The sequence below is a fragment of the Canis lupus genome, chromosome 1 (assembly GCF_048164855.1).
Source record: "Canis lupus baileyi chromosome 1, mCanLup2.hap1, whole genome shotgun sequence".
Lineage (NCBI taxonomy): Eukaryota > Metazoa > Chordata > Mammalia > Carnivora > Canidae > Canis > Canis lupus.
In genome coordinates, this window is record NC_132838.1 from 96345017 (window position 1) to 96369769 (window position 24753).

At 42.5% G+C, this 24753-nt stretch overlaps 1 protein-coding gene across 1 annotated transcript; it reads right to left on the reverse strand.

The window, feature by feature from the left end:
• Positions 1 to 411: 411 nt before the first annotated feature.
• On the reverse strand, positions 412 to 997 carry LOC140622161 (large ribosomal subunit protein uL11-like). The gene has a single exon (XM_072807799.1). It carries the CDS (start codon positions 972 to 974, stop codon positions 477 to 479), a length of 498 nt encoding a protein of 165 aa, XP_072663900.1. The 5' UTR covers positions 975 to 997; the 3' UTR covers positions 412 to 476.
• Between the last annotated feature and the right edge of the window lie 23756 nt (positions 998 to 24753).

Sequence of the window (24753 nt, forward strand, 5' to 3'; positions counted from 1 at the left end):
TTCCATTATTATTCACCAATAGTTTTGAGTATTTATTTATTTTTATTTTTTTATTTTTAATTTTTAAAAATTTTTTTATTTATTTATGATAGTCACACACACACAGAGAGAGGCAGAGACATAGGCAGAGGGAGAAGCAGGCTCTATGCACCAGGAGCCCGACATGGGATTCGATCCCGGGTCTCCAGGATCGCGCCCTGGGCCAAAGGGAGGCGCCAAACCGCTGCGCCACTCAGGGATCCCTTGAGTATTTATTTTTGTATAGTGTGTGAGATGTGTGTGTATGTATGTGTGTGCAGTCTAGAAATTTAAAATCCATCTTGATATATTATAGTTCCCTAGTATCAATATTTTACCACTTGAATGGAATGTAGAAAGTTAGCACCACTTATGTACTTCTACCCACCTCACTTTTCTTTCTTTCTTTTTTTTTATGGTTGTCAAATGATCTTTTATTGAAATATTTTCCTTTGTAGTTAACTCGCTGGGCATTCCACTGCACCACTATTGATGTCATCTATGATGTCATGAGGGTGACAGCCATCAACATTGCAGCCCACAGACTGGCCAGTCCCCAGGATCTCTTTGATGGTTCCAGAGAGTTCTCTGGCTAAAGATTGGTGTTGCATCTGTTGGGCAATATTGACAATCTCATCAAAAGTGTTATTTCCACTGTGCTTAATGTTTTTCTGCTTCTTTCTGTCTCTTGGTGGTTCCTTGAGGGCTTTGATAATCAGGGCAGAGGCAGAAGGTACCACTTCAATCTGGGCCTGTCTGTTTTGAATGGTCAGTTTCACTGTAATCCTTAGACCCTTCCAATCACTGGTTGCCTTGGCGATGTCATCACCAACCTTTTTTGGAGATAGACCCAGCGGGCTGATCTTCAGGGCCAGGGCAGACGTGGCACCAACCTCGCCACCAGTGCATCTCAGGTACACAACTTTGATCTCGTTGGGGTCGAACTTAAGCGGCATGGTGGAGGCAGCTGGTGTCGGATGAACCCGGATTCGGGACAACCAAAGACAGTAGCACCTTTGCCTCCTCTGAGCCTAAAGCCAAAAAAAAAGCCCACTTCCCTTTTCATAATTTTCTTAAATATTGCCTCCACACACATTAAGAACAATATTGGACAAGATGACAATTTACTGCTTTCTACCACAAAGCTGGATTTTGAAATCTTGAGTGGAGCAGAATACAGTATCATTTGAAACGAAATGTTTGTCTTTCCATTGGGCTCTCTTTGTTTCTGATTTTCTGATTTTTTTTTCATTATTTCATTTCTGTCTGAAGAACTTCCTTCAGTGAGTCTTTTAAAGCAAGTCTGTTGGCCACAGATTATCTTAGTTTTCTTTCATCTGGGAGTATGTTTATTTCACTTTCATTCCTAAGGAATATTTTCGATGAGTATAGAATTTTGAGTTGACATTTCTTTCAGCCCTAGAAAAATATTGTGCCATTTTCTTTTCACCTGCATGGTTTTTTTAAAAAAAGATTTTTATTTATTTATTCATGAGAAACACAAAGAGAGAGAGAAAGGCAGAGACACAGGCAGAGGGAGAAGCAGGCTCCATGCAGGGAGCCTGACGTGGGACTCAATCCCAGGTCCAGGATCACGCCCTGGGCTGAAGGCAGCGCTAAACCACTGAGCCACCCGGGATGCCCTCACCTGCATGGTTTTTCATGATTTATCTGGACTCATTTGAATCATTGTTCTCCTACAAGTAGTGTTTTATTTCTTTCTGGCTATTTCAAGGTTTTTTTTTTTTTAATGTTTAAAATATGTTTGGGTTCTTTGGATCTTCTCTACTTAGGATTCTCTGAACTTTAATTTGTAGGTTGATGTTTTCAACCAAGTTTTATAGATTTTTGCTATTATTTCTTCAAATATTTTTTCACCCTACAGTCTTTCTCCCTTTCTTCTGGAATCACTATGATGTGAATGTTAGCTCTTTTAATATTATTGCACTACTCTGAGACTCTTCAATTTTTCAATCTGTCCCCTTTCTATAGTTTACTTAGATTAGAGGATTTCTGTTGACATATTCTAACTTTACTGCTGGTTTCCTCTATCATATTTATTCTGTTACTGAACTCATCTAGCAAGTTCTAAAATTTTGGTTATTATATTTTTCAGCTTTAAAATATTCATTAGTTCTTCCTTATATTTTGTATTTGATGAGGTTTTTAAAATTTTTTTCTACTTGTTTGAAGGGTGTAATCACTTGTTGGGCTATGTTTATGATCACTGCTTTAAAATCTTTGGCTGATCATTTCAACATCTGTGTGATCCTGACATCTGTATTGATTGATTCTCTTATTCAAGTTGAGATATTTCTGGGTTTTGGTATGATGAGTAAATTTGGGTTGATTCTGGATGTTTTATGTATTATGTCATGAGTGATTTTATTTCCTATTTAAGTATGTATTTTGTCAGTTAGTCAATCTGTTTATATTTAGGATGCACATCCTGGCTCAATTCTGTGGGCTTTTGTTCAAAAATCAATTTAGTTTCAAGTGTTTACAGTGGTATTCAGGATTACTCCATTGTGTGTTACCAAGAGGCAGTCTGGAATATGGAGAATATTTTATGCTGTAGGTTCAGTTCTCAAAGTCATTTCACACATTGGCTACTCAGGGGTATGCCCAGGACTTAAAATCCAGATTAAAAATTCCTTTCCTTACCTCCCTCTTCTCTTTAATTTTCCCTTCCACATTGTAGCACAATGAGATGGTCTCTGAAGGGAACTACCTCTGCTTCCCTTAGTATAAAGGGGATTGTCAGCATGGCTCCTCTCTACTGGCTCTGTGGCTGATGGAACACATGTATATGGGGAATACGTCACCTGTTTGCTGATGTTCACTTAGTGTAGGGTGGGAGCAATCAATAGGGGTCCCTTTCACCATTTCTACTGCACTTAGGGGTAAGGGGGAGGGATGCTATCATTGCTTGTGTTAATGCAGGGGGAATGGAAGGTGAGGGACAACAACCTATCCCAGAGTCTTCACAGGCCCAACATGGATGAGAGAGGTGTGACTTCCTTCATGGTGTTTGCCCAAAATAGAGCAGGTATAGTCTATGTGGTCCCGTCTGCAGAGCTGACCTGTTTCCAGCCTTTGGGTGGAGATAGTAGGTTTGTTTGTTTATTGGTCTGTGCCCATTAATGATCCTGGGCATTAATATAGAACCCAAGCTGATATAGAACCCAGGCCAAGATATACAGGAAGCCAAAATCCACAAAATCCAAGGAACTCATAATCAGGTATTCCTGGGAGTCCTAAGGTCCCTAGCCAGTGTCCCTCTCCCACTTTCAGTCTCCTAGTAGTTGCTTTGTTCATTTTATCTAGAGTTTTTTCATTATAGATAGTAGGAGTGGGGTGGAACGTGCCTACTCCATTTTGTCTTTTATCTTTGTTGATAAAATCTTAGTGCCCTTTGACTGTCACCTCGAACCCAAGGATATATGAGTTGTCATTAATGTTCCTTTCTCTTGAGCTCTCAAGGTTCTTTATTAATATCATGTAATTCAGCACATAATTAGATAGCACCTGCAGTTCTTACAGATTTATTCGTGTTTCTCAGTCTTGACCCGTATGGGACTATGTGGGATGCCTTCCTAGTAATCCCATGGTGCTCATTACAGTTCAGGGCTCAAGCTTTGGACTTTTTATTTCTTGGATGAATTAATTAGAACTCTGGAATCAATGTGCTTCTGAAGCCAAACTGACCTTGCATTCAAACCCTGTCTCTACCTAGTACTGCTTGTAGCATCTTGAATAAGTTACTTAATCTCTTTGAGGTCTAGTTTCCTCATCTGTAAAATAGTTCTACTAATAACTTTATCACAGGAGGTAATGTAAGCATTAAAAATCAAAATACACAAGGGCACCTGGGTGGTTCAGTCAGTTAGGTGTCCAACTCATGATCTCAGCAGCTCAGGTCTTGATCTCAGGGTTGTGAGTTCAAGCTCCATGCCAGACATCAAAGTGAAAAAAAAAAAAAAGGCCAAAGTATGCATTAATTAAGTACCTACTGCAATGAAATAGATTGTGCAACACTTTTCCCTTTTTCTTCCATTCTTCTTTGTTTTGTGACAACCTATCCTTCACTTCATAAAAGGAAAGTAAGAGGAGTTGAGAGACAAAAAGAAACGTTAGGGGGGCCTCCAAACACATCCATTTTTTCTCCTTTTGTTAGGCTAACTTAAATCCAAAAAAAATTGGTCTCTACTTGGCTTGTGCCCTGGTGGTAGCTCTTTTTCCTTTGCTTCTCACTGGGCCTCCTATCCATGGCAAGCCTTCTGGAAGTTGCTGGACACAGCAGCTGCCTCAAACACACCAGAGTGATGTACCCGCCCTCTTTTTGTACATCCCCGCCTTTCCCACAAGGACCCCATAGAATGGGCCCCACTGATTTTGTAAGCAAAAAGGGGTACTTGAAAGCAGCTGGATTGTGTAGATGAGGCAAATAGGGAGAAAGGCCCAGAACTGTGAGCTAGGAGAGCTGCTCATGTCAGCCTCCTGGAGCGCGGGAGGCCCTCCACATCTCCACTGGGAACTAGCACTCTGGAAGTGTGGGGCACCTCATCCACGCAGCTTGTGTCCCCAAGAGACATGTTTTTTCCACCCTGGTGGGACTGTATGGCCAAAGGGAAGGGGGTCAGGCCTCAGAGGGGCATTGGCTTTGGGTCACTGATAAGATATCTGGGGCAGAAAGATATAAATTCAGGAAAATCACATTTGGAAAGGAAGGAAAATTAATACAGCTGGTTGATGAAGTCTGTTGGGAATGGCAAGAAAAGGGTCTCTTGAGGTGACATTAATCTGGAAAGATTTCAGGGAGACTCAGGATTTGGGGGTGGGTAGCACAGGGATTGCCTTTTAAGGAGAATGGCCTCTGTCAATGAGAAAAATCAAAGGGCATATTTGCAGAAGTGGGGGGGGCAGTCAGGGGGGGGTGCAGTCCCCCACAGGTTAAACCTCAGGCATAAGATGGGAGAGGTGGGCTGGCTTGGCGGAGTGGAGGCTGTGCCTTCTGTTGAGGGAGCAGGATAGGCGGATATTGGCTGGACATGCGACTTTCTCTGCTAGGTCTCAACTGCATGCTTATATTTTAGGCTTTTCCTTGAAATGTGTGGGAGGTGAGGCCAGAACAAAGTTGGGGCCCCTTCCCCTGGGAGTTCTATATGGCTTTGGACAGACGGAGCGGGTCCTAAAAGTTGGTGTTTAGATTTCCAAAAGGATTCATCATCAATCCCTACAATTCAATATTTTTTTTTCCTGGAGAGAAAGACCGTGCCTTCCCTGGGAATCCTTGCACTCTCACCTCCTGAGGTGTACACACACGTAAGCACATGCACACACAAACACACGAGCACACACCACAGAAAATTTAAAGCAACGGTTCCCGGAGCTGTTGTAACTGTCACATTTTATAATCTGCTCACACGTATGTTATAGTCGATGGAGAGCAAACACTCTGCATTTTAACATCCCCATGCAAGCGTGCAGTGTGTGTGGCTTATTGATGACCACTGGGGGGATTCCTGATTTGTTATTTGTAGGCATATATGATTCTGGTAGCAACACTGATGTGATGCAATTTTCTCTCTTAATTTCCCCAGCGTGCTTGTAATTATTGATTTACCAAATGAAAGAATTCTCATTTCGGCAGGCAGTCATTACCACCGCTAACCGTGTCTTGGCTCCGTACCTGATGGGCACCATCAAAGGCCTGTCAAGATTTTTGGGGTCCTGTTCCTTTCTCCCCAGACCCTACTGCCAGGGAGCACTGATGTGTGTTTATGGGCCTCTGTGCCTATTCCTGCGTGCGATCCACATGATCCCTTCCAGTGCTTTCTATAGGGCTATAATTAATCTCCACTTGCTACATAAAGCTGTGTGCCACTTACAGCCGCACGCTAGTGTTTAAAGTCAGATGGTGTGACCCCGGGCGCGGGACAAGTGGCCGTGCCACCCCACTACACGGGAATCCACATCTTGCACACAGAAGTTCTCAAAGTGGGTCCATGGCCCCAGAGCTCCAGCCTCATCCGGGAGTTTCTGATGTGCACATTCCTGAGTCCGACCCAGACCAGACGAGTTAGCACCGCAGGTGACCAGTCTTGACTGCTTTGGCTGTGAACTCTTGGCGGTGCTCCTTCAAAGGCCCCCTAAGCTCCCAGAGCCTCCCCCCTCCCTCCCGGGCAGGGTTCCGATGCTGCTCAGGGCTGGAAGCACTGGCCTCGCCGACACCTCCCGCTTAAGGAATATCACTTCCTCCCCAGTTCCTTCTTGCCAGAGAGACTCTGGGCTCTTTTTCTCAGAAGCGCGCCTAGCTTCTCCAGAGCCCTCCGTGCCCCTTTGGCCGCTGGCCTTGTGACCCACATGTGGCCGTCCCTGAGACCCTGAGGCGGCGGCCAACCTATTTGACAAGCCCGGCACAGCTTGGCTCTTGCTTTCTACTGCCTTTCTCCAGCTGTTCCCCGGGGGTAACCTTGCCCCGCCCCGAGAGCGTGGGCAGGTCCCCTGACTTCTCCGCCCACTCTTGCATCCACTTGGAGATCAGAACGTCCCGAGACAGGGATGAAACCCCTGGATGTGCCCAGCAGGGTGACCGGAGGGTGGAGGTGACAAGGGACTGAACCCTGACCTGCTGGGATCCTGCCCTGGCCCCCACCATCTGGGCCTGGCAGGTGCTACCGAAGCGCGTGATGGGTTATGTACCACGTGGCTTCTTTCTCTGGTGGGGCCCTGTGGAGATCATGGGGCCCCTGGGCCCCCGCCTGGCACCTCTGAGCACTCCCGTGGCAGCTGCTGCTAGCTGGGCCTGGCTTCTCCTGACCTTGGGGGTCCGTGGCCCCATCCACTAGGTTCTTGTAGGTGGGACAAAGAGTGGCCGATATTCGAGCTTCTTGCCTGGCTGAGTGTAGGGAGTTTTTTTCTCAGATGTGGTGGGAACTTGCCTTTCCTCCAAGCCCACAGCTGCTACACAGCTGTCTCTCCTGTTGACCTGCATGCTTCTAGTTGTGAGAGTGGAGGAGTACAAGTGCGCATGTGTGTGTCTGTGTGTCTCTCCTAGCCACCTGTCATCTGTCTGTCTTCTCTCTGTGTCTATCACCTACCCTCTAGCTGTCTATTCTCGATCTGATCAGCTACTTACCTATCAGGTGTCTCTGTCTCTCATGAGAGCTATCATCTGTCTACTTACCAATGTCTGGAAAACCATGGATTTGTCCCCATATCCCCAAGTCTAATGGAAAACCAGAGTTTGTTCTCATTTCCTCCCTTTTAACTCCTTTTCTGGCAGTAGGAAACCTGGCTGCCATCATCCTTAATACCTTTGCCCAATCTCACTGTACATAACCATCTCTTGCTGCCACTTCTGTTAGTCACCCCACAAAAGTCACAAAAGTCACCCACTGTGTGAGCCAGCTAGGGCCGCCATAACCAAGTGCCACAGGCTGCGGGGCTGGAAAAACAGAAATGTGCTGTCTCACAGTTTTGGAGGCTGGAAGTCTCAAATCAGGTGTTGGCAGGGTGGGTTTCTCCCGAAGCCTCTGTCCTTGGCTTATATATGGGGGCCTCCCACCGATTTGTGCACATGGTCTTCCCTCTGGACATGTCTATGTCCTAATCTCTTCTTCTAAGGACACCAGTAAGATTGGATTAGGGCCCATCCTAATGACCTCATTTTAGCTTCATCACCTTTTTAAATATCTTAACTCCAAACACAGTCCCATTCTGAGTACTAGTAGTTAGGACTTGACCATTTGAATTGGGACGGGGGGCGGGGGACACATCCCAGCCTGTAGCACCACCCTCCCTCCTGGATACTCTTTTTTGTGCTCCAACTCCCTGCTCCACACTCACCCCTTGACACCAGCCCCCAGGGGCAGCCTTCTCACCCTCCTCAGGTTCTGACACCCACTCTGGGCTGGTCCCCACTGATGGGCCTCTGGCTTCTGCACCAGGCTCCCCACCCATACAGATGCCCTTCTAACCCCCTAGAGCACCAGTACTTGTTCTGGCAATTGGGTTCCTCCTCCCTCCCCCAACTAGTGTAGATAATATCTTCTTGACTCCACCTGCTGACTTTAGGACTGGAACAGGAAGGAATAGGAAGAGGAGCGGCAGGATTTTATGTCCCAGGTTGGAAGGTCCAGAAGCAGATGCTGAAACAAGTTTGAGGTGCAAGATGTTTTCAATGTCAGTGGAGGGAACCACTGAGCAGGATTGGGCAGGGAAAGGCGTTGGCCTGCAGCGCAGCATCTACAGATCCCTGGTCAATCCGAAGGGGAGCCCTGGAGCTGCTGCTGCCCATCTATGTCCTCTGTCTTCATTTCCCTGCACTGTTGGGTCAAGAGATCTGTGCTCCCCAGGAAGAGGGGTCTCTGGGGACACAGCTGAGGCAGACCCTGCAGGAGTTGCTGGTCACCTACCCATGGATGAGCAGTCCTTCCTTGAGGGGAGTTCGAGTGGTGCATCTCCACATCTACAGCATCTTATGTTTATAAAAGGTTTCCATTCATTTTCTTCAACACCTTGCTAGAAACTTTAAAACACAGCACTTCTTTTCAGCAGGTGAAAATGAACCTAAAGAATTTCATTTCCCATCATGGTAGTTAATCCTCTTGCTGATCGCAGTTATAAACCATAGAAACAACATTAAAAGGGACTATTTGAAGATGGAAAAAAGCTGGAGTCGGTTTAACCCTGAGGTCGAGGACTTGCACTGGGTAGGATGCTCATATGGCTTTTTCCCTGAGGGCACTCCCCAGTCTGCCTGGCATAGAACTCATACAGAGACCTGGGGTTTATTGCCTTAAGATGCCTAAGGACAGAGTGAGGAGCTCTCAGAGCAGCTGGAATGACTTGGGCAGTCACAGACAAACCCCAAAACCTGTATGCAAATCCTCCAATCGCTGTGTACCCCACAAGTGCTGATGTATGGGGAGATCATCGCTGAGGCCAGCAGACAGTGACATCCGAAGACTAAAAGAGCAATACAAGCTTTCTCTGCTGAAGCTGAGACAGAGCTTGGGGGTTTTGGTCTTACTCAGATTGAGCAGCTTATTGGACACCTTAGGTTGTTTTAATTGAAACCCCAGAAAAGCCTAAAATTAGGGGCAGGATTAGAACAGATCTGCCCCAGCAAAGCGCAAAACCAAATCACACAGAGGAACAGATTGGTGTGGTCATTCAGTGAAATACTGCTTAAATGATCAAATAAAAGAATAAACTACTGGAACACATAACAATATTTATAAATCTCAAAACATAAACAATATGTTTAATATGAAAATTGAGAACAGGCCATCCTAACATATGAGCATAGATGTCAGGACACTGTTGCCCAGATAGGAGGAAGATGGGAAGGTGTAAATCTTCAATGGGTGTTCGTGGTTCGTGGGTGTATGCATTTGTCAAAACTCGTCAAATCTGTACAAATAAGTACCTGACTATCTGTACATATTAATGAAAGATCAACTCACACCCAACAAATCAATAAAGAAGGCCTCCTTTGCACCCGCCCCCATGGTTACAGGATACAGTGGCTTCCCGTAGAGTACGGAGCCATGTAATGCAGCTGGTACTGCAGAGAATAATTAAAAGAAAATCATCTCTCACTAACCACATTGTAAATGATTGTTTCTCTTTTTGTCTCTATCCATTAAGTCAGACACCTTGAAAATGGTGTTTAGGGCATAATTATTTACTTGAAATAGGAAAACATCTCTTCAGTACTTTGTCAGATAAGTAGAATACTAGCAGAAGGCATCTTATAAAGTTGCTTTTTAAAAATCGCCTAGTTTTGGAGCAATGGTGAAATGAGAGTTAAGAATTAAATTGCACGGGGGATCCCTGGATGGCTCAGCAATTTAGCGCCTACCTTCGGCCCAGGGCCTGGTCCTGGAGTCTCGGGATCGAGTCTCACATCGGGCTCCCTGCATGGAGTCTGCTTCTCCCTCTCCCTGTGTCTCTACCTCTCTCTCTGTGTCTCTCATGAATAAATAAATAAAATCTTTAAAAAAAAAAAAGAATTAAATTACAAGATGGGGCATCTGGGTGGCTCAGTTGGTTAAGTGTCTACCTTCAGCTCAGGTCATGATCTCAAGGACCCTGCTGAGCAGGGAGGCTGTTTCTCCTTTTTCCTCTTTCTCTGTCCTTAACCCTGTTTGTGTTCTGTCTCTCTTAAATAAATAAATAAATAAATAAATAAATAAATAAATAAATAAATAAAATCTTTTTTAAAAAAGAATTAATTGCAATATAATTCCTTTCTTCCATCTAGAGATCTTCCTCAATCCACAACAGGGTTACATCCCAATAAATTCGTTGTAGGTTGGAAATACCTTAAATCTAAAATGCACTGGTACACCTGACCTCCTGAACGTCATAGGTGAGCCTCCTCTACTTTAAATGTGCTCAGAACACTTATGCTTGCCTACAGTTGGGCAAAATCATCTAACACAGAGCCTCTTTTAAATAAAGTGTTGACTGTCTCATGTAATTATTGAATACTGTACGAAAGTGAAAAACAGAATGGGTGTGAGTGCATGGGTCGTTTACCCTGGTGATGGCGTGGCTGCCTGGAGGCTGCGGCTGACTCCCCTTGTCCAGCATCATGGGAGAGGATCACACCGCCTATTGCAAGACTGGGAAAAGATCAAAATCCATAATTTGAAATACAGTTTCTATTGAATGTGTTTCACTTTCACACCATTATAAAGTCAAAAAATCATTAAGTCAGAACTTGTGCGTTGCAGACCTCCTGCACTTGCTCACTCTGGGGACTCTTACCCTCATCCATGGGTTCAGGTCCCACCTCTTTGCTGATTACTCAGATCATGTAATTAGGTCTACTTTGTGCACAGACTTCTTGTGAGCAGATATCTTCACTTCAATGTCAGGTACGCATCTGAAGCCCAAATTTAACTCATAACTCTCATTCTACTCACCACTTATACCACCCCGTGGGGCAAAACCAGCCTTCTCTCCCAGGGAAACTTCTTTCTCTCATATTTTCCAAGTTCCAACAAGGATTTGCCTCTGTGTCATCCTCTGCCTTCATCCTCTGCAGGAAAACCTCTGTGGTTCTGGTGGTTCTAGCTCCAGCATGCACCCCCCAGACCTCTCCATTTCTGGCCATGTCATTGACATCCTCCAGTCCCAAGGCACCATCATTGGCCCCCCGGAATGTGCACAGCCTCCTCCTCACTCTCCCAGTCTGTGTCTGCTCCATGGCAGAGTGATCATTTAGAGCTACAAGCTATATGGGGTCATTTTTCTGCTTATATTACCTAAATGGCATTCCAACTGCACTTAGAGTAAAATTAGAGTTCCCTATCATGGCCTGGAAGGCTTCAAATGATTGAGAACCTCTCTGTCTCAAACTTCATCTCTACACCTCACACCTTGCCCACCACATTTCGGCCATCTGGTTTTTCAAAGTATTCAGTATTTTCTCTTTCTATTTTGTTTGTAGCAGGTAGCCTGTGATGTTCCTATGTGTGATTTCATTTGCTTTTTTTCCTGCTTGGGCTTTGCTGAGTTTCTTGAATCTGAAAATTTATGTCCTTCAACATATTTTGGAATTTTTCTGACACTTCTTCACATATATTTCATGCCTGGTTGTCTCTTTGCCTTCTGAGAGTCCAGTTGCACATATATAAGACTTTTTGATGTCTTTTCACAGGTAAATAAAGGTCAGTTTACTTTTCCCATCCTTTTATCTTCCTCTCTTCAGACTGAATAATTTCTAATTGCTCAATCTTCAAACTCACTTTCTTTAGTCATCTTCAGCCCATTATCAAGCTGTTATTTGTAACATCATAACATGTATATTGTAATTTTTAATCTCTAGAATTTCCATTTGGTTCTTTCCATTTCACTGCTGAGAAATATTTTCACTCATTGAACGCATTCACCTTCTCAAGCATAGTTATAATAATTGCTTTATGTTTACTTAATGACATCTGGGTCAATATGAGTATTCTTAGATTGTGTTGTTCTTTTAAATGAGGTCTGTCATGCTTTGCTGTTTCTTCTATGTCTAATAATTTTGGATTTTATGGACATTTATAGAATTTATGAGTAATATGTTGTTGAGGTTCTGGATTCTATGTTACCCCAAAGGCTAATGACTTTTGTTCGTTTTAGTAGGATGAATCTGGATGAACTCAAATTCCACACCCTGAAGCTCAGCTCAGTTCATCTGCCTCAGCTGAGCTGCTTGCAGTCTGCCTCATGCTTACAATGTTCAAGAATTGGGGTGCTCTCTGTGGCCCTCTCCTTTCATTTCTGGCTGCCATGGTTGCTTTAAACCCTTCTTATTTCTCAAGCCTGTAAAACTGCAGATTCGTTTTGTCAAGGTTTTATCCATTCTGTGTTGTATATGGAGGACAGCATTCGGGCTAAGGACTAAAACAATTGGGAACACACCCAGTTCTGTTCTCTTCCTCTGTTTGTCTGTCCTCTTCCACTGTCTGTCTGCTTAAATCATTCTTCATATCTCTAGGTAGCTGTTTTTATTCTGCTGGTGGCTCACCTGGATGCTCTTTATATACAGAACTTATACAACTCAGCACACACACACACACACATATACACACACACAAGCCAAATAATCTGATTAAAAAGTGGGCAGAGTACATGGTTAGATATTTTTTCAAAGAAGAGATATAGATGGCCAATAGGCACATGAAAAGATAGTCAATATCACTAATCATCAGGGAAATGCAAATCAAAGCCACAATGAAATATTACCTTATACCTGTCAGAATGGCTAATATCAAAAAGACAAGAAATAACAAGTGTTGGTGAGGATGTGAAAAAAAAGGAACCCTCATCCACTCTTGGTGGGAATGTAAATTTATGCAGCCACTGTGGAAAATAGTATGGAGGTTCCTCAAGAAATTAAAAATAGAATTACCATTTGATTCAGTAATTCCACTAATGAACACTTACTCAAGGAAAATGGAAACACTAATTTGAAAAGATATATGCACCCCTATATTTATTGCAGCATTATTTACATAACAAAGATATGGAAGCAAGTTTAATGTCCATCGGTAGATGAATGGATAAAGAAGCCGTGGTACATAGACACAATGGAATGTCACTCAGCCATGAAAAAGAATGAGATCTTGTCATTTGTAACATGGATGTACCTAGAGGATATTATGCCAAGTGAAATAAGTCAGGGAAAGACAAATACATATTATCACACGTATATGTGGAATCTAAAACGCAAAACAAACAAACCAGAAACTCCCACAAATACAGAGAACAAACTGATGGCCACCAGATGGGAGGGGTGTAAGGGGATGGGCAAAAGGGGTGAAGGGGAATGGGAGGTAGAAGCTTTTAGTTATGGAATGAATAAGCCATGGGCATGAAAGATACTGCTAGGGAATAGAGTCTATGGTATTGTGACTGTGTTGTATTGTGACAGGTGGTAACTACACTTGTGATGAGCATAGCATAGTGTATAGACTTGTCAAATCACTATGTTGTACACCTGAAAGTATTGTAACCCTGTGTCAACTAGATTTCAATAAAAATAAATAGAAATTTAAAAACTGAAGGAAATTTCCAAGACTGAATGAAGGATGTGAGTGTTCAAATTGAATGGGCATATTGACTCCTAAGTACAGTAAATGAGAAAAGACCCCATTTGGGACACATCCTCAAGAAATTTCAGAACATCAAAGAAAAAAAAAGGAGTTCCTAGAAACTAGTTCCTAGAGTAAAACAAAAAAGTTCCTTTTTAAAGGAATGATATTTAGATTGGCATCAAACTTCTTAAAATGAAACAATGTCTTTGATGTTTTAAGATAAAACCATCTTAAATTTAGGATTTTATTTCCAACCAAAATTAAATCAACAGCAAGGATTGAGGAATTGTTCTCTCTTTCTTGAAAAATCACTTTAGCAAAGTGAGAAAGTTCCTGTAAAAAATTGTAAAATTAAAGATCCAATGTAGTTTCAGACAAGAACGGTGAAGGGATACCCCAGGATCACATCTGGGTGGTCTTGGACCAGCACCACCACCCATTTGGGTACCATGTTCCTCATTAATAATATAATAATATTAAAGTGGGGAGAGGTTTAAAAGACCTCTGACAGTGAATATTCCATAAATCTGTTTTTTAGCTATGTTGTATAATAAATGATCACAAAATTAACACCTTAAAACAACATACATTTATGATCTCAGAGTGTCTACTGGTCAGGAGTCTGGACACAGCTTAGCTGGGTCCTCTGCTCATGGTCTCATGAGGCTGCAGCCAAGGTGCCAGCCCAGGCTGGGGTCTCATCAGAGGCCCAACTGGGGAAGGATCCATTTCTAACTGGGCCATTTCAAAGTCTGTCCACAGTTTACCTATTCTAAATTTCAGAGCACAATGTATGATTTCCTTCATCTCAAAAGTAGGCTAGAAGCCAAAGCTGGAAGGTTGTTTCCAGGAAGACTCAGCTTAATTGTGAGGCAACAAGAATGTGATCTGTTGGCAGGAAACCCACTAGGTGTCAAAGAGCAACTGAGACACTAGGGCAGCCCATCTGGTTTAGGATTGCTAAACCAGAAGAATAAAACTTTAATGAGGCAATGGGAGGAAGCTGGGCTCTTCATGGTTTTCTTCTTAATACTGAGTAGCAGACAGTTTTTCTTATTTCTGTGAATTTTCTAAGAACACTCCACTCTACTTGGAAGGTGTCTGATTTCTCAGAATGCTTAGGGTGAGACCCCTGGTGTCCTTGAAGTTTGCTCATCTGCTATAAAGTTAAGGAAACAGAAAGGAGAGATAAATAATCTATACATAGATTATTCTTATATATTATAAACAAAGATGGAGGGAAGGCCTTGGAGAAATAAAACTTTCCTCATCTAGTTTTTTAGTTTCCTTTACCCAGAAAAGAAATTATTCAGAAAGTATTGTGAAAATGTCACATTCTTCTTTCTGGAGCATGTCTTATAGGCGGGATCTTGTTTTGGCGTGTTCTCCACTTAAAGAGGTCATAACTATTAAGTATTGTCATGCACACCTAACTCTGGGAAATGAACAAGGGGTAGTGGAAGGGGAGGTGGGCGGGGGGTTGGGGTGACTGGGTGATGGGCACTGAGGGGGGCACTTGGTGGGATGAGCACTGGGTGTTATGCTATATGTTGGCAAATTGAACTCCAATAAAAAAAAGTCTTAAAAAGTATTGTCATGCAAATTCCTTCTTATGTCTTTATTAAAATGGTTTATAAAGTAAGAAACAGCCTAATGTTTATCTTTATGGCCTTTTTCCCCCTGCATATTATATAATTTCTTTTCCTTTCCTTTCTTTTTGTGCAATTATTTCCCTACATTTTCCATTCAACCAGCTTTACAAAGCACCTTTTGTTGCTCAAACCCAGCCTTTCATCTCACTCAGCAGACTAGCTGGTAAACATTTTACCAAATGCTCTCTGGAATGAGTCACCAAATGATGAAGTGACATAAAAGAGAGTTGCTTTACTGCAACCTCATGCTTTGTGATTCTGTTGTCCAGAGTTTCCATCTGGGTAAAAAAAAAATTTTTTCAGTGAATCTGCCTGGCTTTAGAGAGTCTCATTTGTTCCTTATTTGGCAGCTTATTGTAAATTTTGTCTTTTATATGTTGATGGGATGAAGTATACGTACAGACTTCAAGTTATAAAATAAATAGGTTACATAGATGAAGAGTACAGGATCAATGCTACTGTAATAATGTTGTCTAGTGACAGATGGTGACTACGCTTACCATGGTGAGCACTGAGTAATGTACCGGATTGTCAAATCTTCTATGTTGTACATCTGAAACTGATACAGCATTGTATGTCAACTATACTTCAATAAAAAAGCATAATGAATATTTTTATTGAATATTTCTGAAATATGAATATTTCAGCTTTACAAAACTGGAAAGAGAACCCTAGAGGATACACCTATAGCTACGATGAAAGAAACGTGTGTCTATGCTTGATAGGACCTATCTGTGATCTGTGACTTCTTTGTGAAAACTATGATGTAGTTTGGAAACATATGATTCCGTTCTGTGCTTATTAGCGAGTGCTAACCTCGTAAGTGCCATAGCTTACTTTATACCTGATCACTGCTGGAAATGGCATTTGAAGGATACAACTTTAAAATATTATCCAGCATTGGATAATATTCTTCAAGAGACTGCTTAATAAACTCACATGGCAAGGCCACTGTTGCCACTCTTGTTGACATGTGAGAGAGACTGGGAAAATCCTTGAGGGGATCCAGGCCCTGCGTTAGACAAACACAGCCCTCACATGGTGCTCTAATTGAGTGTAAGCAATGAGAATGGGTGTCTTAAGAGGCCTGCGTGGGCCCACAGTTATCAGGAATGTGAGATCGCCCAGCACAGAGCCTGGAGTAGAAAGTGGACCAGGAAGGAACTAGAGAAGCAGAGAAACCCCCACCCCCACCCCCACCCCCACCCCCACCCCCACCTCTACCTCTATTTTTATTTTAAACTCTGTGTGGGAGTAAGTGAGCCTGCAGGGATTATTTCATTTTTAGTACTTGAGAACGCATGAGTACTCTGTGATATGGTCTAATCCTTCCAGCCAGGTAAACGAATGAGTCAAACTTAATGAAAATCTCTATAGCAGTCTCTACTTGTTACAGATAACCTGTTCTGTGTAAGTAAAACAGATAATAATTAGCGTGCATCAGGCTGGAAAGGTTGCCAGTCCTGAAATGGGAAGGGTGCGCAGGTGTCATGATGAGTGTGGATGAGACATTCAGTCCAGGTCTACAATAGGCTCTTTATTCCATCACTCATCCTCTGAAAAGGAAGTGTGTTTCAAGCTGATCTCATCAGGAAACCCAGAGGCTCCTTGACAAGAAGCGTTTTGACTGACCCTCAAGTGGACTTGCAGGCTCTTGCAATCCAGCATGGTGTCCCTCCTCCACTCACTTTCTCTGAAGGTCAGGCCGGCTGCAGTCCATTGTGCGCCATCAACGCTGGGCACAGAGCACTGAGAGAGGCCCACTGAATGCCTTACATTCCAGAACTCCTCCCAACCCACTTCATAACAGCAACCCCATCTTCTCATGACAGCCAAGGTCAGCAGATCCTTTTATCACCTGCTGGCCCACAGGCAGAGTGCTCAAAGTGTCCAGGTGTTTGCATCTGTACCAGGTATTTGTGGCTACCAGTGCAGCAGGAGGCTTCCTTGGTTCCTTGGTGGAAGCACTGTCTGATGGAACCAGGATTTCTTCTAAGGCAGAGCCTAAGTTCGTGAGAGTAAGGGAAGTTTTTCTTTTCTTTTCTTTTTTTCCTTCCTCCCTATAATTATATTGTGGTGGAATACCTGCAATAAAATGCACATACTTTAGATGTATAATTTGGTGACTTGTAAATGTGTATACCTGTGAATCCACCACCCCAATCAAGATATAGAACATTTACCATCATCCTCATAAAGTTCTCTTGGATCTTTCCTGCAGGTCCAGGAAGTAAAAAAATGATTTTTAGGCGGCTCTTCTCAAGTTGTTGGTACCCAAATAGAGCAATGGGGCATATATCCTTATCTTTCTATGTGTCTGCCTGGCGACCCTATGTTGGATTCTCTTCTTTGAAATCCAGTTTAGTGGAGTGTGCATTTTACTGCCATTCCAAATCAGGTGCACACAGCTGAAGACCATGGCTTGAGGGCATTGTGAGCTGATAGTAAATTATTTTTAGTTTTAGTTAACAAAATGGATAAAGGAATCAGGAACTCCATGGCTGGGCGAGGTAAGGAAATTGGTTGGCACCCTCCGCTCCTGCCCTGCAAGGACTGGATTCTGGTCCTGATGAGTGCCAATGCCATTTCCGGATGATGGAGAATCTTTTACTTGGCCCTCCACTTGCTTGTATTCCTTAGCCACCCTCAAAAGTGAGTTTGGGCTGCATAATTTTGAAAGGAGGAAGGGAAAGCATCAGAGTTTCTTTTTCCTAAATTTGCATTTCATCTCCCCAACTGCCACTCTTTGATTTTGCTAACAGCTTCACTTCTGGTCCTCATCTCTCTCTCTCTCTCTCTCTCTCTCTCTCTCTCTCTCTCTCTTTCTCTCTCTCTTTCTCTCCCCAGAGAAGGGGCTGACAAGGTGGCCCCCAGGAGTTGAGGGCCAGGAATGCCAGGGTCTGTAACCAAGATCCAACTAGACTTCAGAGAATCCCAAAGGAAGAGAAAGAAGGGTGATCCAGACTGGGGATATGACAGGAGCAAAAAGGCAAAGACAGAAATCTGAACACGACAGCCTGACAGCACAGGTCTGGGGAGTCTGTCAGAAACTTATCGCTTATGGAGACACTTGGAGCAAGTTACTTAATCTCTCTGACTATCAATTCTCACACCTGTAAAAGGGCAATAATTAATGCCTATGTTGAGGGTAGATGTGAGGATTATTGCTGACACATGTGGAGCGTGCATGATGTGCATGGTGCTCATGAAATGATGGGAAATGATGGCTATTATCATAATGGGATGTGGGCAGGAGCAATGGGGAGACCAGTCTGGCAGAGGAAAGTGCAAGCATGTAGAATTTGAAGAATCCAGTAGGATATAAACCACAGAACACCATTAAATGATCTAATTTCTTTTGAAATCAGTCTTTCCTTCTCAAAGCTTCTTAAAAATGGAAACACATGGAAGATATATAGAACTTGCCTGTTACTTGCCTCTTGAGATTTTGAGATAAAAAATAAAGTTAAGGAATTAAATGCAATGCTACCACTATGTTTCTATGTAATGAATGGTTCAGCACTCTTCATTATTATGACTAAGGCAGTGGAAGGAAAATGTGCTGAGTGATCCTGATCCTGATGTAATACGACTTCCTGTTGTGATAAAGGGGTATTCATTATGGTAGTGTTGGGAGAGCACTAATATTACCAAGAAACTGACCCGAGGGGTGTGATGGGTACAAAAGTTACCTTCCAGGGACAATGGGCTCAACAAATATTTACTCAACAAACGTCACAAAGTATGCAGTGAATGCCAAGCTTTCTTCCCAGCAGTCTGCCCTCATTCTACATTCCTGCATCCCAAGTTCATGACTGAATTCATTTTCATTACAGTGTCTTATTTCCTCTGACACCTGATATGTATGTATGAGCTCTTCTTACGTTAACTCTTTATGGTAATGGAAATATTTCCCTCTAGTTATTTTTCCCATTTTGAGTCTTATTCAGGTGTAATTGACCTATAATAGGCCCATAGATTTCTTTCATTTTCATACACATATACACCTATTAAATGATTGTCATCAGCATCATGATCATCATATCCAAAAGTGTTCCCTTGCCCTTTGTAGTCCCTTTCCCTCACCGCTTACTGGGTCCTGGGCAAATGCCACTGGTAGGTGGGGCTGCATATAGAAATGTCACGTCTGTACCTCATATTTGCCAATAACAGCACGGAAGAGGCACGGGGATAAAACTCTATTAGGGTAAAGAAACGACTGGGGATGGTAAAGTAATTATTACAATGATTGTTGTTGGGTTTACTAAATTAAATATCGGGTTTATAACATTTATGACATATAACAATATGTTATTTATAGCATATGTAACATATTTATAACATGTAACACTTATATAACAATTTATAACAGTTAAAACATATGACAATGTTATAATATGTATAATTATACCACAAACAGAGGGAAAAAGAAACAGGGCTATATTGCACCTACACTTCTATATATCACTAGAAATAAGCTATTATACATTTGAAGCTGATTCTGGTATGTTAAGAGGAATATGCTAAACCCTAGAGCAACCACTAAAAAAATCTTTAAAATACAGTGGGAGAAAAAAAAATCATTGAAGCCATTAAAATGGAACGTTGGAAAATATTCACTGAGTTCAAAGAAAGTAAAAACAGGAACTGAGGAACATGACAGGAGGCATGTGAAAAAACCAAACCAGACAAGTAAAATGTCAAACCTAAATCCAATCATATCAATAATAAATTTAAATGCAAACTAAAGACATAGTTCAAACCAAAGGTAGAGATGGTCAAAATGGATTAAAAAAAATGCTACAAGGATATGTTATCAACAGGAGACACATTTTAAGTTCAAAGATACAAAGAGATTAAAAGAAAAGGAGGCAAAAAGATGTGTAAGAGGACCCACAGGAAGGCTAAAACAGTTACACTGATATCAGACAAAATATGACGTTATAGACACATGTGAGCCTGGTAACAAAACACCATGAAGCAGAAACTGATGGAAATGTGGGGAGCAATGGACAGATGGGGACAGACAGCTGGTGACGTCAGTACTCTAAACTCAGGAGAGGAAAGAATAATGTGGTAGAATGTCACAAATTAGGCGCTGCATCTAAGCAGTGCTTAGAGGGAAATTTACAGCTGGGAATGCCTATGTTGAAGAAGATACAACAAAGGAAACAATCAATTAATGAAAAGGCAGACTATGGAATAAGAGGAAATATTTGCAAATCATACACCTATAATAAGGGTTTAATATCCAAAATAGGTGTGTTTGTGTGTATGTATAAATTCATACAACTTGATAGCAAAACCCAACTAAAAAATGGGCAAAAGAGGGGCGCCTGGGTGGCTCAGTTGATGAAGCGTCTGCCTTCAGCTCAAGTCATGATCTCAGGGTCCTGGGATTGAGTCCCACATCAGGCTCCCTGCTCATCAGAGAGTCTGCTTCTCCTCTTCTTCTGCCTGCCACTCTCACTACTGGTGTGCTCCCTCTCTCTCTCTGACAAATAAATAAATAAAATATTTTTAAAAAAATAAAAAAATAAGAAATGGACAAAAGATCTGAATAGACATTCTTCTGAAGATATTCAGGTGGCCAATAGACACATGAAAAGAGACTAGCATCACTCATCATCAGGGAAATACAGATCAAGACCACCATGAGTTATTACCTCACACCTGTTCTAATGGCTTTTACCAAAAAGACAAGAAATAACAAGTGTTGACGAGAACATAGGGAAAAGGGAACACTGTGCCCTGTTGGTGGGGAAGTAAATTGGTGTAGCTACTGTGGAAAACACATAGGGTTCCTAAAAAAATTACCAATAGAAATACCATACTATCCAGCAATTCTACTTCTGGATATTTATACAAAGAAAATGGAAACACTAATTCAAAAAGATATAGGTACTCCCACCATCGAAACATTTATTTATATAGCCAAGAAATTAAACAACCTAAATGTTGATTGATGGATGAGTTGATTTTTTAAAATGTGATATAGATATTATTCAGCCATAAAAAAGAATGAAATCTTGCCATTTGTGACAACATGAGTACACCCTGAGGGCATTATGCCGAGTGAAATAAGTCAGACAGGAAAAGATAAATCCTATATGATCTCATTTATATGTGGAATCTAAAAACAACAAAGAGAAAAGCTGAGCTCATGGATATAGAGAACAGATCGGTGGTTGCCTGAGGCAGGGGGTGGGTGGTGGGTAAAATGAGTGGAAGGGATCAATAGGTACAAGTTTAAGTTATAAAGTGAATAATCCATAGAGAGCTAATGTACAGCATAGCGACTATAGGTAATAATAATGTTTCATATTCGCAAGTAGCTAGGAGAATGGATCTTAAAGTTCCTCTCAGAAGAAAAAAATTGTGACTACGTATGATGATGTGTGTTAACTAGACTTATGGTGGTCATTTTGCAATGCATACAGATATCAGATCATGACACTGCACACCTGAAACTGATATAATGTCATATCAATTATACCTCAAAGAAAAAAAAGAGGAAAATCTCAAATCATTAACCCCACTTTCCACCTTAAGATAATTGAAAAAGAAGAGCAATCTAAATCTAAAGCAAGAGAGGGAAGAAAATAATAAAGATTGGTGGAGAAATCAATGAAATAGTAAATAGAAAAAAATAGAGCTTGTTATTTTTTTTTAAACACATCTTTAGCTGGATTAACCAGGAAAAAGAAAGAGAAAAGACATAAATTACTGACTTAGAAGAGAGGACATTATTACCGACCTACCATAAATAAAAGGATTATAAAGGAATACTATGGGCAGTTGTACACTAATAAATTAGATAAAGTGGGCACCTTTCTAGAAAGACACCAACTACCAAAGCTGACTCAGAAAGAAATAATAATCTGAATTAAACAGAAATGAAAAGATTGAATTAGTAATAATAATGGTAATGATGATGATAAAGCATCTACTTGTAAAGGGGAGTCCAGGCCCAGCTGGCTTCACTGCTAAATTCTACTGCAGAGTAGATTTCAGCATCTGTCAAGTGATGGAAACCCTTCCCAACTCATTTTATGAGGCCAGTCTTACCCTGATACCAAAACCAGACAAATATATCACAAGAAGGCAATAAACCAATACTACTTACGCATATGAATGCAAAAATTATCAACAAAACAGTAAATCAAATCCAGCAACATATAACAAGAATTATAGACCATGACCAAGTGGCGTTTATCTTAGAAACGCAAGATTGGCTTAACATTTGAAAATCGATTAAGGTAATCCGTCATATCGATAGAATAAAACACAAAACTTGGGATGCCTGGGTAGCTCAGCGGCGTGATCCCGGGGTCCTGGGATCGAGTCCCGTGTCGGGCTCCCCACGGGGAGCCTGCTTCTCCCTCTGCCGGTGTCTCTGCCTCTCTCTGTGTCTCTCATGAGTAAATAAATAAAATCTTTAAGAAAAATAATAAGACACAAAACTTAAATGATCATCTCAGGAGACTCGGTAAAAACATTTGGTGAAGTTGAGCGTTCCCTTCATCAGGGTGAGGGAAGTTCCCTTTTAGTCCTAGTTTTCTATGAGGTTCTATCTGGAATGACAGATATTTTCAAATGCTTTTTGTGTATCCATTGAGATCATCAATTGTTCTTATTTCTTTTTTTATTGTGTTACTGTGCACGTGGCGCAGATCCCAGCATTCAGTCTCCGGCTACCCGCTCCTCACCAGGACGCCTGGAGCCCCAAGTGCCTCGGTCTCGCGGGCCTGTCTGTCCATCTCCTCAGCCTCCGGGTACCCCCTCTGTGCCATAGCCCGCACACCCTCCTGGGCGGCAAGCTGGGGTGATGGGAAGGCTCACCTCCTTGGTTTCTTGTCACTAGGACATCCGCTGGCTTTTGTCTCTTGATGGCCAGTATCTTAAAAACTGTTGTTTCACATATTTTTGTCTGATGTTGTGTTTTGTTTTGTGGGTTGGTTTGTTTGGTATTTTGGGCAGGGGGTAGGTCTTGTCCTTGTCCCTCCATCTTGGCTGGTGACAAAAGTTGGTGAGAGTTAAGGGAACCCTACAGGGACCCGCTCAGGGCTAGCCCCTGGCTGAACCTGAAGGGGCCAGGGGATGGGGAGGTGTCAGCAGGGTCAGAGGGGAGCAAAGCTGGAGAAGGTGCTGGGATTGCAGGAGGAAACAGCCGCTGGCAGCCCCTGGGTGTGCAGAAGTCAGCATAGCAGGACAGACTGTTGGATGGCTGTCCTACAAAGGGTCTGCTTGTAAGGCTGGCCCTTGGCTAGCCTCCGGGAATTTGGATTTCAGGAAAATTCCCAGCACCCTAAGCCTGCTCACTGTGCCTAAATGGTGCACAAACAACGTGGTTTACCCTGAACCTCCATTTTCTTTCTGGATGTCTGGGGTGTCTCTGTACAGGCTAGGCAAAGGGTACCTACACTGACCAGCGGCCGGTAAAATCACCGAGACCTGAGTTTCCAATGAGCTGCCATGGACTGCAACATCTCATGCGTCATTACAACTTGCTGCTGAAGGAATCTCACGTCCTGTGTGACCCTACTGCAAGGGGGCTTGGAAGTTTGGCCTGGCTTCCTCCAGACACTGCCCCATGTGCCACTTTCTTTGCTGGTTTTGCTCGGTAGCTTTCCCCTGTGTTCAGTCACTATAACAAATCATGACTGTGATGATGCGCTGAGCCCTGTGAACTGTTCTCGCTCATTCTGGAACATGGGGTCTTGGGCTGGGTCCCCAACATACACTTGGCAAGGTGAGGAATGAGCAGGGAACATCAGTACTCCCAAACCCTCTCTCTTTTCTGTGGCTGATTTCCCGCTGGCGAGCAGGTTTGCCTGGAAGCAAAAGGCAGTGGAGTGTGGATAGTGCAGAAGGTGGAGGTGAGCCCCCAGAACAGGCAGGAGGGAGGAGGGCAGGAAGAGGATGCAGGTGGCTAGGCATCAGCCCAGGGGTGGAGTCCGTCCTTACCTGGCACCCAGCTCTGCAGCTGGGTCCAGGGAACCTCCTAGATATGACACCAAAGCCTACATGGCACAGAAAGGAATACTTTTAAAAGTTTAAAAAATGACATTTTAAATTTCAAAAATCAAAATATGACTTTGGAAGTGAGTTTGATATAAAATTTTCCACGTATCCTTGGTTGATGCTCCCAAGTCTGAATACCTTTACTAGTGAAAAGTGCTTTCAATGTCAATAAATTGTTTAAACATCACTGTTGAAAAAGACTAGTAAGATGACAGTTATGGGATTCACTTAGGAAGTGTCTTTTTTTAAAAAGACTTACTTATTTATTTTGAGATAGAGAGAGAGAGAAAGAGGAGGGGCAGAGGAAGAGAGAATCTCAAGCAGACTTCATGCTGAGTGTGGAGCCTGATGTGGGGATCCTGAGATCCCAGGATCCTGGGGTCATGACCTGAGCCGAAGGCAGATGCTTAACAGACTGAGCCCCGCAGGAACCCCAATTTAGGAATTTTCTGAAAGGAAAT

What these genes read in the sequence shown, in the direction of transcription:
- LOC140622161 (XM_072807799.1), bottom strand. Translation starts at nt 974, where the DNA reads ATGCCGCTTAAGTTCGACCCCAACGAGATCAAAGTTGTGTACCTGAGA.